The sequence below is a fragment of the Chroicocephalus ridibundus genome, chromosome 2 (assembly GCF_963924245.1).
Source record: "Chroicocephalus ridibundus chromosome 2, bChrRid1.1, whole genome shotgun sequence".
Lineage (NCBI taxonomy): Eukaryota > Metazoa > Chordata > Aves > Charadriiformes > Laridae > Chroicocephalus > Chroicocephalus ridibundus.
Window position 1 is genome coordinate 7,627,315 of NC_086285.1, and position 19,199 is coordinate 7,646,513.

General features: G+C 50.1%; 1 protein-coding gene across 1 annotated transcript; it reads right to left on the reverse strand.

The window, feature by feature from the left end:
- Nucleotides 1–2,147: 2,147 nt before the first annotated feature.
- On the reverse strand, nt 2,148–10,924 carry CRYGN (crystallin gamma N). The gene is made up of 4 exons (XM_063323856.1): nt 10,901–10,924; nt 10,201–10,449; nt 8,455–8,600; nt 2,148–2,283 (listed from the first exon to the last, which is right to left on the reverse strand). Exons 1-4 carry the CDS (start codon nt 10,919–10,921, stop codon nt 2,148–2,150), a joined length of 552 nt encoding a protein of 183 aa, XP_063179926.1. The 5' UTR covers nt 10,922–10,924.
- Nucleotides 10,925–19,199: the final 8,275 nt, after the last annotated feature.

Below are 19,199 nucleotides of genomic sequence, written 5' to 3' on the forward strand. Positions count from 1 at the left end.
CCTCCTTTAAAGCTACTCACAATTCAATGCCTGTCTGTCTTTGGGCCCACATTTGGGAGTTTTAACAGATTAATGTCCAGAAGGTCACAACAGAGGGCAAGGCATATGACTGAATATTAACTTTTAATAGAGTGCATTGAGCTCAGGAGCTGATTAGAGCCTTCATGAAGCAAGAGCAACGCTAATCCTGGAAGGACTCCTAAAATCTTTCGTAAGCTGCATTTAATTAAAAGAAAATGAAATACGCAAGAGTTGATGCACGAGTTGTACATTTGTGCATCCCACTCAATGAATGAATCATTTCCCTGCCTTCTTCTCTGACACAGAAATACCTTGCAATCCATTAGAGATGCTTAAATGTTTTTACAGCCCCAATGGACCACATGTCACCACAAGCCACCCAGGATGTGGCAACTGAAGTCCAGAGCTGATCTGGTGTAACTATAGTGCTTCTGCAAGGATTTGAGTGGAGGATGCCATCCAGACCGTAGGCTGTCCACAAAAGGACGTAATTGCTTGTATCGCTGCTGAGGCAAACATCACCCAAACTATCGTTCAATTCACAAAGTAGATTTGTTTCATATTTTCATACACACACACCCCCCCCATAAGACGTATATGGCATGTGTGCATTTGGGGCAAATCTCAACCAACGTAACTCTACCAATGGTACCACTTCACTACGGCAACAGCACGTGGCCTTCTCACACAGGCCCGGGCCCAGTTGTTACCAGTTGCCCCAGTCCTTTTACTGGTAGAGAGCCACAGGGAGCCAAGAAGCTCTAACTGGAAAGATGAACTATAAGCCGTATGAGTGTGAATTGATCAAATGGCAGCCGGATCCAGTGTCAGAGCAGGGTGCAGTATGGGACCAGCCAGCCCCCTGCCCTGGCACAGAGCATGGACCCCTGCTCCTCCCGATGGCTCTGCAAAGGGCAGGAGCCCGCAAAGCAGAGCAGCCCTGAAGGCACACGCGCCTCGTGCTCCAGTGTGCTGGGGACCTGTCAGCCTTGCTCACGTCCCCTCCAAGGGCTGGGGACAGTCATTAGAGCAGCAGCCTTCCCACTGGATTAACACAGAGCTTTGCAGCTCTGCCGGCACCGTGCCCATGCCTGTCAGGATCCATCAGACAGCCCAGCCTTAGCAGCTAATAGAATAACTGAGTGAAAAAGAATAAAATTATCCCTTTCTGAAATAGCCAGAAACGCTCTTAACTAGTACTGAACGCAGTTAGGGTTTTACAGAAAGGAGGCAATCTGACTTTTGGGCACTGAACGTAAGGGGAAGCGCCCAGGCTGTAGTGGATGGTCCGTTGCTGAACGGGCAGAGCTGTTCCCATCCCGGCTGCCAAGCACCAAATGGGGTTCGGGGACACCGAAACAACTGGGATGGACTGGGAGCACTGAAGGGGTAGAAAGATGTGAAGAGGGTTGTGCAGAAAGTAACCGTGCTGTGGCTGGGGTTTTTTTGTTGTCACCCCCTCCAAATGTCGTCATCAGCTGAAGGGCTTATGACTCAGGGAGCAAAGAGAAGATTGCTCCAGTTTTGTGCCTTCAGGGAATTTTTTTTAATATGTTTTTTAATGTGTGGTGATCTAAGGTCAAAGTAAATCAGGATTTCTATCACATCCACATCAGGACCAGCATGTCGTGCTCAGACAGACCCCGCAAGTCAGTCAGATCCTGACGTGATCCTCATGCGTGTCCTCATATGGCTCGAGCAGAACCTCCGACGGCTCTGCACCCGTGCTCGAAATGCACATGTGCAGCAGCGTGACCCCTTCCAGGCATCAGGAGTCAGCTGGGTCCGTTGCATGGTGGCCTTAGATGGGCCAGAGTGAACACGTGAGTGACCACAACCACACCAGGAAGCACGTTCCTGGATCTGCTTGTCACCACCACTGGTTGTAGCCCATCACCCTCATGTCCTCCTTGTAAATCACTGATGAATAAAAAAGCAAATTCATAGCACATGAAAGAAGCTTAGAAAGATTGCAAGTCCATTCCTTCTTGAACTCATACAAGTGACAGAAAAAAGGTACTTAGAGCCAAAAGCTGGTCTTTAACAATTTATTCCACAGGTCAGTGAGTGGGAAGGAGGGTGATGCCCGGTCTCAGCAGGCCATCGCTGGTAGGATGAAAGCTCAGCTAGAAGTAGTTGATGACTCTTCTGATGGACTGCACATTTGCGCTGCGTGCCTGCCATGCATTGAAGCTGCTGAACTCACCCCGCTCCACCACGTACATACGGCCTCGGTAGTTGGGCTCCTCGTACAGCACCCACCTGAGCAAAAAGGGAAGGTTACTTTGGCCCCAACAATATGGTCACACGGGGTGGCCTCATGCCCACGTTGAGTGGCTGCATTTAGGCACTGCAGTATTCCAAACTACCAGGGCCCAATAGTCCCTCTGCAGTCCTGGTCCCATCCTGCACACCGAAATGCCCCCAGTGGAGTTAACTGCTGGGCCTCTGCCTATTTCCAGTGTAGCCTGGCAATTATCCACAACCAGGCTGGACCTTGCCTTTAGAAGAAGTTGGTTTGGGTTACACCAGCAATGAAGCCTAGGACCAGGGGCTCCCCGCTTCACTCAGAGGAGTGGAGATCATTCAGAGGAATGGATCTCTGTGAGCTTCACCATGCGCAACAGAAACAGTTTGATAGCGTTTGATAGCACTAAAGAAGGACGTGAGTCCTCTCAACCCCTGATAAACCCATTTTAGACTGTAAGGAGAAACGTGCAACGCTTGAGGATGTTTTACCTCTTTGAACTGACTCATTAGCTACGATGGGAACCATAGTTAATAATTTCTCTCTTTGCTAGTAATTCTCAATGGCCTTTCTTTGATGCTTTCCAACAGAGCAGGCCTTGGCTCGCTTACCTTTACTTTATCTCTACATCCAGAGTTAACTACAACTTTCCCTTGGAATATAGTCAAGTAGATAAAACGCTCAACAACCTTGGTGACTTTGGCATGCCTGACTTCTTCACCTAACTTGTCTACGTTTCTTTAGTGTGTCTTTCTCCATTTGAAGGTCTTCAAGTGAGGAGCAATTCTGATGGTCAAGAGGGACAAATTTTGCTGCTCTTCTCTCCCTCCATCCCTTTGGTACACACTGTGCCATGATCTTAATGTGGCCATGTGTGTCACCTCTTTCCTCTATTTACATTTCCCCTGCTTTTTAACCAAGTTTTGCCATTGCTCTGGTAGTTTTACTATTGGGTTTCCACCCCATCATTGCCGACCTGCTTATGTCTGCCTCAGTCTTCTCAGCACTTTAAGGCTTTTATAAGGATCTCTGTTTCTTGTCCCATCCATTTGCTCAGCAATGACAACAGAGCACAAATGCAATCTTCCAAATCATTTGGTTTCTGTGGTCTGTCTCTTCCCAGGAATCCAGCTGCGACATCGGGGTTGGGACCTACTATATGTGGAATTTCCAGGCAGAAACTCCTTTAAGTACTGGATGGGTCAAAGACTGCTGGGCCTCCAGGGTCAGACGACAGCTGGTGAACTCAGATCAGTCTGACCCAGAGCAAAAAGCTGGAAACTTAGGAAAAAAAGTTGTTTATAAAACCAACCACCCACGGGCATTATTTAAAAAAAAAAAAAAAGCAAAAGGTTAGGGTATTTAGTCGAGCCACCTTACAGATTCCGTGACATGTTTGGGTTTATTTTGTGTTTCTGAGAGGACACCAGGCGGGACTGTGGTGGGTCCCTTCTCCCATCTGCCTGTGCATTGATCCAGCCAGCACGTTGAGCAGACGCCTGCCTGGTGCCCCTCTCCCCCCAGCTGCCCGCCCTTGCACAACCCTTTTCTGCAGCATCGCTGCAATCTGCTCAGCCAAGACATTTGGATCCCGAGTGTTTCCTGCAAACAAACAAGTTCATTCTTTGGCACTTCTTGCAGCCAGTTTATATCCAAACCGGAATTACAAAGCCATCCTCAGACTTTTCTGAGGCTGCAAAGCGCATGGATAAGTCTGCCCGCTGCTCATGTGAGTGTAATGGCAGGTTTCCCCAAAGCCATGTCCCCCCATCACATATCCACTGTCGGAGAGAGTACTCAGCTCTTCAGCTTAATTAAGAACAATTTATAAAATTATCCTCCTCCTCTAGATACACCCCAGCCTTATTCATAAAGCCACGGTTTTTTTTCTTTTTCTACCCCATCCCTTCATCCTCTATGCACCTCTCCATATTTTTGGATGATCATGGCCCTGTTTCTCCATCAGCTGACCATCCCTTCCTCAAGCACTCCTGGAGAGAGCTCCCGATCCTACTTTCAGCACCTTCCGATCACTCCCTCCTGCGGAGAATACCTAACGTTATTGAAAATACTGCATGGTGGTAGGACAGGGATGTTCACAAGGCATTGCTGGCCCACCAGGACGTAGCAGTTCTTCCAGCTCTCTCTGCTCTAGGGCATCTTTCAACAACTGCTGGACTCTGGGGAATAATGCAAAGGGTGGAGCAACCCCTCATAGTCACTGTCTTTCCCAAGACCTCTGCGTTTCTCTCCAGACACACAGTTGATGTGTCTGCACAGTCACAGGGAGGGAATGGGACAGGCCTTGGGGTAGATGGAAGCGGACTGCGTGACCTGGTGTGGTGTTAAGAAGTCACCGGCTTGTCCCTGCTTAGGGAAAGGCTGCAAAAAAGACAAATAAAAGGAATAGCAGAAAGATGGGAGTGAAGTGTATTGGCAGTGCAAGGTGATGAGTGAAGACTTGTATGGCTTACTTAGCTGTTCCTTTATTGCCGAAAATTTACGTTCTCCGAGGCCATCAGTGAGAGAGGAAATCAAGTCAGTCAGGAGTGCAGAAAACAAAAAAATAGATGATCCTGTCCTCAAGCCCAGCATGGGAGAGCTGATCCCGGCACATAGCACGCAGCCCTCAAACATCTCGGTGCTGTGTTTCATTAGCACATAAACCCAGAGGACAAGGGAATAAAACTTGCATGGAACCAGCGCAAGCCCTATAAGCCAAAACTGGCTGCTCGCACTGAAAAAACTAGCAGGGGAGTGCTGCAGCTTCAGCCTGACCCAAGCAGGATGCTTTCAGTAGGGCTCGAGGTCACTCATTCTCCTCGCAGGACTCGAGCAGTGCCATGGGCAGCTATTGCCTCTGCCAAGAAACAGGTAACGTTTATTGCGCAGCAACGTTTGGGTACCTGTTCTGGTTGATATTTCGCAGCCTGACTGCAGGACATCGACCCAACGCTCATAAATGCTTCAGCAGATTAAGCGATTGGTCTGGTTCCTTCAAGTTACATCACTGTAGCGTAGAAAAACCCTTTTTTAGGGTATTCTCTCCCGGACTGTAAAACAAATTCAGGTTTTTAAAGTTGTTATTGCTAAGCAGTCCTCTGTGGAGCGGCTGAGGCACAAAGGAGGACAAGACGCGCACGTCTTCGTCTAACACCAGATGACACCATATGTGATACTGGAGCTGGCTCTGCTCGTGGGACAGGCACAGCCGCTCACTGCGCAAACCGCAACAGCTTCCGAGGAGGCGGTAACATCTCGAAACTGCTCCAAAATAGCAATCTCATTTCCAGCATGGTTTTAACAGCTTTATCGTCAGGCTTTCTGGCTGTGTGGGGAGGGTAGCAGTCGCCAGCCCCAAAAGGGCAGCGGGGAAGGTGCGGGACACTCTCAGCCCCACCACACACCATGCCAAAGGCAGCCGCTTCTCTCCATTCCCGTGTTTGCAGCTCATCCATCATCACTTCCCGCAGGCATGGCCACCCCCATGATCGCAGGCAGCAGCTTTTTAACAGCACGTGACACCGTCCTCCAATTTTGAAGAGGAAGCAAATATTTCAGTGTCCAACGGATGTCACATTGCGGGAATTAAGGGGGAAAATTGCAGGGCAAGACTTTGGTGGGCAGGGAACTCAGGAGGACCCTGCTTTACGCCTGCTTTCAGTATGCACAGGGTAAAACAGACCCGCTTTCAGGTCCCCTCATCTCCGGTGACCCCATCTCCTCCGCTCCCCAAATGATTGAGGATGGGCCTTGGGAGGGTTCTGCCAGGCTGAGCCCAGCACCAGCTACACCTGCAACACCTCTGGGGTCAACTGGGATTATATGGTCCATCCAAAGGAGAAAAGCAGTGCCATAAGGTCCCTTTCTCCTCCCTGGCCTCACCTCTCTGCTGCGGTATCTCCTCTTTCCCTCCCTCCTCCTGCAGCCCGGGGCCAGCAGGTCCCCCTGCACTGTCCTGCCTTTTAATGGCCTTTACAGATCTTTCCACGCATTTGCAACAACCATCTTCCCAGGGTCTGAACGGAATGCTACAAAACGCAGCGAGTTCCTCACCACGCTCCTCTCAGTATTTTTTTTTTCCCTAATTTTTTTTATCGCTACTTGAAGCCTTTGAGAAGTCACGCAATGCTAACATAAACAGTCTAGGCTCCCATGCGAGGGAAAGCAAGCTTTGTGCCCCTTATATATTTTGCAGGGGAGGGGGGAAAATCAATCTGAAAAAAGTAAGTGCTTGAAAGTTTCTGGGCAGCTTCCCAATTTCTCAAGCTCCAGGCTCTGCTGCGGGGACACGTGTGGTAAATAATTGTCCCTAAAGCTCTTGCCAGAGTGCTCACAGGCTCTCTCTTGGCTTTACAGTGTTGGTACTCAAATGCCTTTTGCCTCAAAGGCTCAGCACTAATGGACTCCCTGGTGGGCTCCAGCCATTTCTTCCCATCAGGAGCTGGTAGCTCTGCTCCTTCGTTTTAATGAACCACCACTGCCTGATCATAAGCCTGGGGTTTTTTTTGGAAGAGGAGAGGTCTCGCTTGAATTAGAAAGAGTCCAGCAGGACACTCACTGTCAGGATGTCTCGAGCTTGGATGGCAACAACGTCTTTCCTATTCTAGGGAAAAATTGCTGTTGGACAAAAGGGGTCCAACCCCCCATGCTGGGAGCCGGGGAGATGCGCAATGTCCAGTCCAGGACAGGCAGAGAAGAGCGTTTCTGTGCTTCCTCCTCTGCAGGGGCTCCCCTCGCTCCATCCACCCTCTGCCCAGCTGCGGGAGGATTTTATGGCATTTCCTGGCTCCCAGCACACTTGCAGTGAAAGGGGAGACTGCCAGAAAACAACCCATCTCAAAACAAGAAGAAAAAAAAACATAAAAAGCACTGACACCATTGAGAAAATGCAAATTGCCACCCAACAGCAAGAAAAGGGCAAAGCTGCCGTCCCGCCGTGGCTTCGGGAGCATCTGCAGGCGCAGGAGGATGGGGCTGAGTATCAGCAACGCATCCGCAAAGCGAGTTCCCGAGGCACCAAGGCTGACCAAAAACACCCAGCGGGGTGGCCACGCATCACTGCCACAGTCGCCCCTGTCTTTCAGAGGCAGGATTGAATTTCAAGGTGAGATGCCGCTGCCTCATTTGTGCTGCCCAAGGAGGAGGTCTCTGGTGTTGCAGCAAGCCCTGGTGAAGCCACTTGCAAAGCAAAAGCCCTGACTTGCATCATCCGGAGCCAGCCATCCATCCATCCACCCTCCCCAAAGGCCTCTGCATGGATTTTAAAGAGATGTTTGGAAGCATGCTCAGAAGTACTAGAGAGAAAGAGAAAGAAAGAGAGAAAGAGAGAAAGAGAAAGAAAGAGAGAAAGAGAGGAAGGAAGGAAGGAAGGAAGGAAGGAAGGAAGGAAGGAAGGAAGGAAGGAAAGAAGGAAGGAAAGAAGGAAGGAAAGAAGGAAGGAAAGAAGGAAGGAAAGAAGGAAGGAAAGAAGGAAGGAAGGAAAGAAGGAAGGAAGGAAAGAAGGAAGGAAGGAAAGAAGGAAGGAAGGAAAGAAGGAAGGAAGGAAGGAAGGAAGGAAGGAAGGAAAGAAGGAAGGAAAGAAGGAAGGAAAGAAGGAAGGAAAGAAGGAAGGAAAGAAAGAAGGAAAGAAAGAAGGAAAGAAAGAAGGAAAGAAAGAAGGAAAGAAAGAAGGAAAGAAAGAAGGAAAGAAAGAAGGAAAGAAAGAAGGAAAGAAAGAAAGAAGGAAAGAAAGAAAGAAGGAAAGAAAGAAGGAAAGAAAGAAGGAAAGAAAGAAGGAAAGAAGGAAGGAAAGAAAGAAGGAAGGAAAGAAAGAAGGAAGGAAAGAAAGAAGGAAGGAAAGAAAGAAGGAAGGAAAGAAAGAAAGAAGGAAGGAAGGAAGATGTTTTGGGGCTTCTTGTTTCACATGCCTTAGAAAAGGTGTGACAGAACTCTCGTAGCTTATGCTTAGATGCCACCTTCCAAAAATCATACCCCTTCGAAGCAACTCTCGATGGGCAGGCACCAAAATTTACCTTTAAGCCATAGGCTTAAGTCACATTTTGAGGCTTTCTCCGAGCTCCCCTGGCATCGACAGGTTTTTCCATGTTGGGGGGGGAGTCTCTGCAGCCACCTGGCTGCCCTGCGGTGCTGGGTACAAGGGGTGCGGGGCAGGGAGCACGTGGTGGCTGCGTGCGGTTACTTACGCGCCGTCGCCGTACACTTTGAGGGCATTGATGCAGGTCTTGTCCCAGCCTTGTCCCTGCAGGAAGGAGCAATCTTCCGTCAGCTCCAGGCTGGGACCTCTAAAGTGGCTCCCCTCAAATATTTCGATCCTGTAGTGCTCGCCGTGCTGGGGACAAAGGCATTCGAGTCAACCAAAAAAATAAAAAAAAAAGAGATCCAGCAAATTTTTTCCCTGGCTTTTATAAGACAAAGAGGAAGACGGAGGGGTCTTTGGAAGGGGAATGTGAAAAGCAGCCAACACCAGCACGCACAGAGCACACACAAACTCATGCCACCTCCCAGCCCACCACACCACCAGAAAACCAGCCAGAAAACCCTCGTCTCTGCACCTTCCTGCAGCTGCCATCCACATGGGCACACAGCGCTCGAGGGACGCGCTGAGCTCAGGCACACGTAGCCCCTCGTCCACCCACAGATCTCCCCCCACCGGCCCCACAAACCCTCCATCCCAAATACAGCATCAGCTACAGCCCCTGCTCTCCATGCACTCACACAGCAAAAACAGAGAGATATCCAGAGCGTACAAACATGCTCGACAGTTTCCCTAAACTAATCTACATTGCCTCCAGTTCCACGTGTAGCTGCGGGTCCTGATGGGAGCTGTTGTGCCTTTCTTTAAGGAAAAAATTAAGCAAAAACCAAAAGAAACTGTCCCAGCATCGTCTTTGCTGTGTGGGCCCTTGAGGGTGACACAACATAAGTTCCTCCAGGGAGATTTCTGCAGCCTGCGGCATAGGTATGTGGGACAGAGCGAGCTGAAAGGATATTTTTAAGCCAAATTCAAGGAATACCTAAATGCATTTTTTAAATAAACCACGTCAACGCACAAGAAGGCCGGGCTGCGATGCCAAACCCCACAGCAGGCGGCTGCCGGCAGCAGCCGAGCGGATACCGAGCCTGAGCAAACATTCCTCCGGGAATCTGCGCTGCAGAAATGCCTCGAAGCACTCGCTGGCATCTCATGGGGAGAATCGTGGGCCAGCGAAGGAGGAGCACGTCCTCACGCCAGCCAGGCTCCAGAGCAGAGCATCCCTCCCTGTACGGACCACGGAGGTGCTTTGGGAAGGACATTATGGACATGAAACAAAGCCCTTGCCCTGCCAAAAAGCAGCTTCGGGGCCAGTAAGAAATCCCACCAGCCGCATGGGGGCTCATCGTTGCCCCAGGGGTCATGAGTGATAGGAGAGGTGAATGGAAAGACCTAACCCAGATTAGTTTTTCTTTGCTACTTTTCAATCTTCCCGATTAAACCTTCCTCTGGGTGGTGCTTTTAAAAACTTCATGAGGGGACTACCTAGTATGGGGGAAAGAATGGGTTTAGTCTGGGATTACTGGTTTGGGTTTTTTTGCAACCGTGGAGAATTTGGCTAAAATTGGCTAGGAGCAGCCCAGCTGCCCCGGGGGGCTGGTTCGGAAAGCCCTGGGGCTGCCCGGGGAGACCAGGCTGACATGGCTCAAACTTGCCTTGGGCAACGACCCTCCTTCCTAATGCCCCCGTGAGCGACTCACATTAAAAAGCAAAAACACGTGACGCTGGCAGGACCTTGCCACCTCAACTGAAAAACCATGGGAAAATCTCAATGGGACGTATTATTTCTAAAGAGCATAGATTTTTATGACACTTATTCATGTTGCTCCTGTGACCAGGAGAAACAAAGCCCGACGACAGCTCCGTCCCACCGATGCTCCGGCTGGGATCCACTCACCATCCCGATGGGCCGGCAGGAGCCCAGGTGGTCGCTGCGGCCGTTCCAGCGGTAGAAATTGGGATACTCGCCGTGCTCCAGGACATACTGCTGCCCTCGGAAGTCGGGGTGATCGAAGCAGACCCAAGCCCCGCTCTGGACGCAGATGGAGTTGACCCGGTTGAGGAAACCTCGGTCCTGGAAGCTGCTGCAGCTGCCGCAGACCTCCAGCTTTCTGCCCGTGAAGCATTTGCCTTCGTAAAACGTGATCTGAGGGGAGGGAGGAGAACGGGCCCACGGTGAGGAGCAGACCCCACTTTGGAGCAGATGGGAATCTCTTGCAGATGCTTCATTTTAGGATGGTTTGGTTTAGGTTTTTTAGCTGCTTTCCAGCAAGAGGAGCACGGCATCACTGGCATTTTTTCCTAAGAACTGTATTTGTTTTTCTGGGAACGCAGTGCATCCCGCATTTACGACACTTCTCGCCGCCTCCTGCTCGCTCACACATATTTCCAGGAGGAATGTTTAAACAGGAAACTCCACTCCCAAAACGCAGCTCCTTCTGCTGCACCCTCCCCGTCCCTTGCTACTGAGTTTACACCCGGTACCATCGCTCACGTTGCATCCTCCGGGATATTATCCTAACCTACTCCTTCAACCCGGAGGATGCGCGGGCTCTCCGGCCCCAGGCTGGAAGGGAAGCGGTCGGGTCGTTACTTACTTTTCCTGAGTATTGAGACATTTTCTGCTGGCTGCTCTCCAAGACCAAAAAGCGGGAGCCAAACCAAAAGCCGCGATGGACAGCAAGGTTGGACACCCCGCTTTATAGCAGCCGGCGGCGGGGGGAGACGGGGCTGGTGTCGCGAGGGCTTTTTCACAAAGCAGCGGGAACCGGGGGCTTTACGCTTTCCTGCTTCGTAGGCAGAACCGCCGGTAACGGGGCCTGCTGAGTCCGGGGTTTTCATTTTGGGCAGATGATCTGACAAAAGATTTGCTTGGCAGGGCTTTGGTCAATTAGCCGTGCACATTGATTGCTCCTTTTTGAAGGACTTCTCTTTTTTCCCTTTTTTTTTTTCTTCCCCCCTCCCCTTTTTTCCTTCCCACTTCTTTTTTCCTGTTTTTCTTCTTCTCTCTCTTTCTTCTCTCTTTTAATCCCCTCTTTTTAGAACAGACAAGAAGTAAATAAAGAAACAGCAGCATCTCTAGGCACGGCACAGTTTCTCTGTATTGCGTTCACTTCTTTTTACTGTTTTTCCCCGGCTTCTCGCCTATTGCGGTGTGGCAGCCCAAAGCGACTGTCCTTGGAAGAGCCCTCACCAGTAACAATTGAACTCCATCCCTCAAAGCGACGGTTTCTCATTCAGTCTTCGAACGTCTTTAAATGGCATCTCCAACGGCCAAGGACCTGATCCCCTCCGAAGCGCAAAGGTTGGGCTCGCATCAATGTTATTCACGAGCATCATTTTTATGAATGGTTTGATCTTTCAGCATTGAAGCACCGAGAGACAGATATAAGTCAGGATTTGAGGGATTTTTAAGCCATACCATTGGCCATAAAGTAGTATTTCCCATATAGCTGCAATTATGGCTTCAGAGTCTGGCATCTCAAACTCCAGCGCAAGGAAAAGCTGCTTCATATTCCCCTCGTCTGTGTTATAAGAGCATCCAGAGACTTTAACTCTCTTATTCTCAGGACAAACAGCAAGGGAAAGCCCCAGCCCATAACCCCCAGCAGTTTATACTAACGAGCCAGGCTAGGAAGAGGTAAAGGCAAATGCAGGGGTGGCCCATGGGCCGGTGCAGAGACATACCAGGGCACCATGTTAAACGGAGATTTGTCTTTTATCCTATTTAATAGCTCTGGAAGAAACCTTGCACCCAGCTCCTACTCATCAAATCCTCCTCTTCATCACCCGCAGACCGTCAGGCACACGCTTTGGATCTGAACCCTAAAAACTCATTTCTTGGCAGGTCGCTCCCATCCCCACGTGTGCCAGCAGCCTCACTCGGCAACCCCGCGCTGCTGCCTTTGTTCACTGCTTCGTTTCAAGATTAAAAACCGTTTGGGAAGACAGGATGTCATTATTAAGGCTTAAATGTACGCCGCCCTTTCAATTAAGATGTAAAAGTTAGTAAGCGCGTGTGCGCGCACACGTAGGCTGAGCTGGAAGACGTCACGTTGACTGGGATACGCAGAAGGAAGGAGGGAGGTGGCACATGGCCTTTGGAGAAGAAACGCATCCTTCAGCTGATGCAAAGTAAACTGCCCCAGCATCACAGAAACGCTGTTTACGTTTACATGTTCAGATGGGAGGAAGGAAATGATGAAGAAAAGCCATCTGATTAAAGAAATCCTACCCAAACCCTCATAGAAATGCTGGTGTTATTTTCTAGGTGCTAAATTAGTCACCAGATGGTGTCAGAAAAGTAACAGCGCATGGGAAGTCCCACTTGGAAGAGCAGCAGCCACAGTAGGGGACATTAATGGCATCCCCAAAACCAGTCCTTCCCCATGGCCTTGCACTTGGTGCCCTGGGAGGGAAGGAGGAGATGTGTCCCTCCTCTGAGTCATGCCTGGGAGCACCAGGGTGAGGAGGTGGCACCATCTTTTTGTTGGGACCCAACACTCCCAGCCACCGGGGTCGTAATTGTCCACATGCTCTTTGCTTTGGCCATGAGCTGTTTGGTGCCTGGAGAGGAAGACCCACAACATCCACGACAAACTGGCCCTAAAGTACCCAGTAAAGCAAATATTACCGCAGGAGGAGGTTTTTATGGAACCACAAAAGCCTGGTTTCCTCCAGCTCTGGCCCATGATGGGAGTTACCTGTTTCTCCTCAGGGGTGAGACCTTCAGGTGTAACCTGAAGTATCTGAGACTGGTGCTCAGCTGCTAGATTTGTTAGAAGTTGTCCAGCAGGTTTGAAAGCTACTTTAGGAGAGATGGAAAGAGGGTGCGACAACTTTATTCTCATTCCCTTGAGAAACCATGTTAAAGAAACAACAAAGAGCCCATCTCTAGAAAAAAAGGAACATGATGGGAAAAAAAGAATACTGAAGAACTGCAAACCCTAATCCCTAGGGAAAAAAACCCTTTCATTCCTTCCTTGCAAATGGTGGAATGGCTGCCCATGGAGGAGATAAAAGAGCAGCCTGAGGAGCCTGTGGCCACTCTCAACCTTTCAGGCACACGATGCTGGGCAGACCTCGCCTCCTGCTCATGCCCAGGTGCAGGATTGCACCCGACTGTGGTGCCCCAAACTAACAGGATCGTGGGCAGCCATCCTCTGCTGCGGCTGGTTAGAGGATGGAGCATCGGAGACGCGCACTCACAAGTCTGAGTGTTTGGCTTTAACAGACAAAACCCCGAAGTCTGAGATTTTTTTGTACATCTTGGTTTAAAGGGAGTGAGAAATCGGGCTTGACAGCCAGAGGGCTCTGGGCTGTGCTGTCCCTGCCTGCCCTGGGTGCTGCGAAACGAAGCGGTTGGAGCCGTTTTGCTTGAGGTCCAGGCCAGAACCCGGGGTGAGAAAACCAAACACCTCAACCACGCAAGATGGCCGAGGATGATTTCAAGTCCATTGTAACCCTGCGGTTACACCCCCAACTAAGCCAGGGTGGAAAGGACTCTGCTGCAGGACACCGTTGGTGCCAACACCAGTCACAGAGATAGACCCAGCCATGCTATAAACCATAACTCACCCATCCAGGACCAGCACACCCTGCCTGGATAAACGTGGTGGCTCCAGCCACCATCCTGCTCTCCTCCCCGCATCCCACCCACACGCAGGATCCGGGCACAGCTCTTGCCCTCTTACAAAGCAATTTCCGTTATATGCCATGGGGTTGAGAGCAAGGTTGTGTCGGCATAAACAAGCCCAGGCTGGGTGGCCTTCAAAATGCAGCTGTCAGATGCCACCACCTCTTTCCACAGGGTGTTATATAGGATTTACGGGGGTGGTTTTTCCGTGCAGCTCAGCACACACTGGCCGTCACACGTATCCAGCACAGTAATTCGCCCCGCAATAATCTGCAGTGTTAGGTGGTGCTGGCAGAAGGAGCTGCCGAACTACCCGAGTTACAGAAGGAAGACACCAAACTCACTCCTTCTCTGATGTGGAGATTTCCTCAAGAGAGCGGGGCGTGACTCCTGGAGGGGAATCTTTGGGAGTGACTTTGCTAATGCCAACAGGAATATTTCTTCGCAGAGGCTGAGCAGGATTCTCATTCTGCTCACAGGTACCTGCTACGGCCAGTACAACCCTGTGCAAATAATAATCAAGTGAGCAAGAGCCAAGGAGTTGCACTGCAGCCTCTGGAAGGGCCACGCTCCAGCTTCTGGAGGAGCTTTTAATATTTGCAAAGTAGTATAAGACCCGGCCAGGAAACGTCCATCTCTCAGGGCTTTGAAAAGGCCATCTTGCTTGAAAAACCTCACAGATTTCTTCACGTATCATGTACGAGACATTTCTAGCTGGTCAGCTATGGAACAACCGTGGGTCCAGCTCCTTCCCATGGAAAATTTTTTGGCTCACTGCTGGAAAGGATGAGCACATCTTGTGGGCCACTTGGGAGCAGCAACAGACCTCGGAGTGAGAAACCATCCTTATGACTCAAGGGAGAGTTTCTATATTAAATCCACTTTGCTCAATTAAGACCCAGCCCACCTCACACCAGTTGCCAAAGCACTAATTTCCGCTGGTGATTAACCCATTCCCAGTGCCTGGGTATGCCACACGCCGCCTGCCAGCGCTGCTGGGGAGGCTGGTTACACTGACTGCAGGACATCTCTGCAAACCATTCAAGCAGAGAAAGGATCTTGCAACTCAGCCTTCCAACCAATACATCGCCTGTTGCTGGAAACAGGGATCAGCTGCCGGGCGATGGATGGGCTTGGGCTCAACGCATTGTCTTGATCTCAGATCCACCAAGACAAAGAGTTTACACAACATCTCTATCAAGGGTGGCCATCCCACGCCCTGACCCACCACCCATCCCCTGCCATGCGAGACCTTACATGGCCGCACGTGGAGAACAGACTCCAAAAAACCTCCCCGTGCCTGAGCAAAGCCTGTCACAGAATGACGGGTCAGACCGGGCCAGGTTCCTGCTAGGAAAAATAGCTCCTCACCTTGGAGTTGGGAGCAGCTGGTCAGGCTTAGCCAAATATTTATTTGCAGCATTGCAGAGATGGATATTGAAAAAAAAGTCTGCAAAAGCTTTTCAGTAGTATTCCATCTAGGCACCAGCATTAGTGCAGCTCCTCACACAGCACCTGAGTGAGATGGGGCTTGCATTTCTCATTTTTGGAAAACATCAGAAAGCCTGGGGTTTTGGGTGAAATCCTTTCAGTTTTCATTTCATTTCAAAAAGGAAAGGTTCCAGTAGGGAAACCCAAGGACGCCTAAGAAAAAGCTGGATGCTGAGGACACCCCTCACTCGGATGCAGTTTAGCCACATTTCTGCCCCGACTGTACGGAGTTGAAGACATCTGTGCAAAGGTTCCCACTCCCCCGGGAGTTGAAGAGGAGTAATTTTGACCTTATTAGATGAGGTTGTGAAGATTAGTCAGTATTAGCGAAATGCTCTGAAGATGAGCAGCACCGATTACAAAAGGACTGATTAGAACCTGTTGATTTCTCCTTCTGGAGAGGCTACAGCACAGCAGCACTCATTAGCAGGATAAGCCCAGCACGCCCGGGTGCATCCCCACCGCGCGCCACGGCAGCCCGTGGCATCTGCACCCAGCAGCAGCACAAATTCTCTAGCAACGAAGGCGTAAGATTGCACATTCCTTTTAAAGAAGGTGAAAACCCAAAATAAGCACCGTGACATGGGCTACCCTGCTCGTTTCGGGCTGCTGCCTCTGTCACGCTTCAAAGGGAACTGCTGGGAGCAGGGAGAGACCTGGATGGATGCCTTACCCTCACCTGTGCCAGAAACAAGGGGAACCACAAGAGCTGTCGATCACTTCCAGGGTGCAAGTTTGGATGTAGAAACTTCTCTGTTGAAAGAAGGTAGAGAACGGGAAGCCCCAAGTCTTCACCATCGTCTCCAACGCTGTGAGAACTTCCTCAAAGTCCAATTTCAGCCCAGGGTTCTCTGCCCTTGGTTGATGAACAACATACGTCTGCCTGGTCCTGATACTAGAATACAGCTACTGCAGACATAAGGGAGCAGTAAAAACACTTTTCCAGCTTTTTTTTTTTCCTTCTCCAGCCTGCATTCACCAACCCTTTACAGAAGCTGGGAAGAAACATCAGGCAGAAGACTCCACAGACCCAAAGCAGGCTCCACTGCCTCCAAAGCTTCTCCATTGCAGTCATCAAGCAGGGATGAACTTTCTCATGCACAGAAACAAGCACAGCAGGAAAAAGAAAGATGACGTATCCACCTTCTGCCCACCCTCCCGCCTCTGGCTGTTGAGCTGCACCTGCCCCACCGGTCCTCGGTGTTTCCATGGCCGGCAGGTGGGAGAGGGGCTGGGAGATGTGCTGGGAGAGGGGTGGCTCGGTCTTGAGGTTTTCTCAGTATTCACACAGCAAAGCACGGAGCTGGACAGGAGCACAAGGCACGAGTCGTTTCCAGAACGGCACATTTTAAATCCACGCAAGTCAACGGGAATTTAACTTGACTTACGGTAGTTACGTATTGTTCATTTCCTCATCAGGAAAAGGATCTTTGCACTTTCACCTTTGCCAATGACCATCCCCTCAGAATAAGGCTGAGCCCCATGAAGTGCCTATCAAACTTTTTCTAGCCTGGGCCAGACAACTTATTTCCTTCGCGACTTACCTTTTAGTCCGTGCACCATTTATCACTATCCTCCAGGAGCCTCCAGAGGATCAGGGCGGCTGCCAGACAAGCCTGTATAAATTCATCAATTCCAGGCAAGCAGCAAGTTTGCCAGATACCGGTTTCTTGCTTCTGTACATAACACAGGGCTTCCAAGATTGCCCACCACCCCACTTCAGGGCTCTCGCGGTGGAGAGCCTCAGCCGTGCCAGCTGCTAACAGTTCACGGAAGCACGAGGCTGCCCTGGCCTCCAGAGACTCCAGCTGCGGGAAGGTGCCATCCCCAGGAGCCAACTGAAATCTCTGTACGGCAAAGGACGAGTCGTTCACTGACCACGCTTGACCTCACGTTTCCTTAAAAGCAAGACTATCGCACATGGCTGGTCTTTGGATCTTATTATCGGAGAAAGGCTTGGATGAGTGGAATAATTTACATTTCTTACTGGATGAGCCGGTGACAGGAGAACTCAACACACGGTGATGACTTCCATTCTTCAGCTGTTACAGAAAACACAAGAGCAGTACACACGTCACAGTGCTGAGTGCACCAAGTCTTTTAGAAATGACTTTGCAAATCACCCAGAGAACCCACACTTGCCTTTAGGCCCCCCAAAAAGTCTCATGCCAGGAAAGCTGGACCTTGATTATCCCAGGACTATCCAGTTGCAGGTTTCCTCATCCATCCCCTGTAAAGCCTTGGCAGCTGGCACACAGCAGGCACCAACGCAGCAGCCGCTTCAGGCTTGACATTGATCCCCAGTATGCCATGCCACTATTTTACAAAAAAAGTTGAGTAAATGCGGTCTTTGAGGTTTCTGATATTCTATAACTTCTACCTTTTGACATAGACCACATGACCTTGCGTCCAGGATGTGCCACCAAGGACTCTGGCCATGCAACATCATCTACCACCTCACGATTAGGCAATGAAGGACACTACCAAGCAGATGCGTATGGCCCCACATTCCACAGAAAATCATTTTCTGAGTCCTCAGCAGCTTCATTATCAGCCAAACCACCCTCGTTCCAGCGTTGCAGGTTCTCGTGAAGGAAACCTGCTGCCCAGGCCCAGTCAGGCTGGTTCCGAAATGAAAGCGTGTACCAGTTTCCCAGACCGAGCACTCCCATTGTGCTGATCCCGTGTGACAACTATCCAGCCAACTTTTTTGCCAAGGCGGGTGTTAATCTCATGGTGACCAAGGAAAATATTAAGTTTTTCTACAATTTTCTCAATTAACCTTGTTAATTGAGGAGGTTCCGACAATCTTCTATATAATACGAGGGAACCTCTGTACAAGAAACGCAGAGATGAGACAAGCTAAAATTCTATTCTTAGCAAAAGCTAACTCTGGCTGCAAAAACATTGCAAGTTTCCCTGCCATTTTACTCCTGCCACAAATTAAGTTTTCAAATGGACACAAAAACACATGAGAAACACTTCATTTAATTAACTGTTCCCCACATCAGCCTCGTTTGTTGTTGTTTTGGGTTTTGTTTTTAAATACAAAGTAGGTCAATCGCACAATTTTTTAAATATATAGCTGAAGTAGTTTGTTTCCAGACTGAAGAGATTAAGGCTTGCTAAGCCTTTAGGCCAAAAGCCAAGCAAAAACCTGCAAGTGGTGCGGGGAAGGTGCCCAGAGCCGCGCTGCGCCCCCACCACCGCGACCGCCCAGGTGCCAGGAGACGACTCACCGCCACCAGTGACGCAAAAACACAGAATTGCACGATAAACAACCCACAGCAATTTGTTCAGGACGTGCGATTTATTTTAAGTGACATTGTTGTTTTCTTGGCAAGTTTGCGCTTGTGACCCGGATAAATCCACTCCGTCCCGACAGCGTTCCTAGTGACAAGCCCAGGCGAACAGTCTGCGGCGGGGGCGTGCGACGGCCCCTTGCTTGGGACAGCCCTGGACTCTCAGCAGCTGCAGGGGGAAGAGCAGCGCAGGTTGCCTGAGCGCAAACCCAAGCCGTCCCTTCCAAACCAGAGGCGTCACTTGTGCCTTCCTTCCCTGAGCTGGCACGAAGCACACCGAGCCGCTCGGCCTGCGGTTCTACTCACAAACAGTTGGGATTGCTCCCAAACCACTTCCCAAGCAATAGTCAAACAATCCACCGGCTCCAAGGATCTCGCGCCTCCTCTTAAGGTCAGCAGGTGAACATTTTTCACAACAACAAAAGAGTTGATACGGAGTAATCAACAAAAAAAATTATAAGCAGAACA

Excerpts from the sequence above, each read along its gene's own strand:
- CRYGN (XM_063323856.1), bottom strand. The coding sequence starts at position 10,921 with ATGTCTCAATACTCAGGAAAA. Across the intron at positions 8,601-10,200 it reads CCTGCCGGCCCATCGGGATG|CACGGCGAGCACTACAGGAT; the intron begins GTGAGTGGATCC and ends CTTTGTCCCCAG. Across the intron at positions 2,284-8,454 it reads AAAGTGTACGGCGACGGCGC|GTGGGTGCTGTACGAGGAGC; the intron begins GTAAGTAACCGC and ends CTTTTTGCTCAG.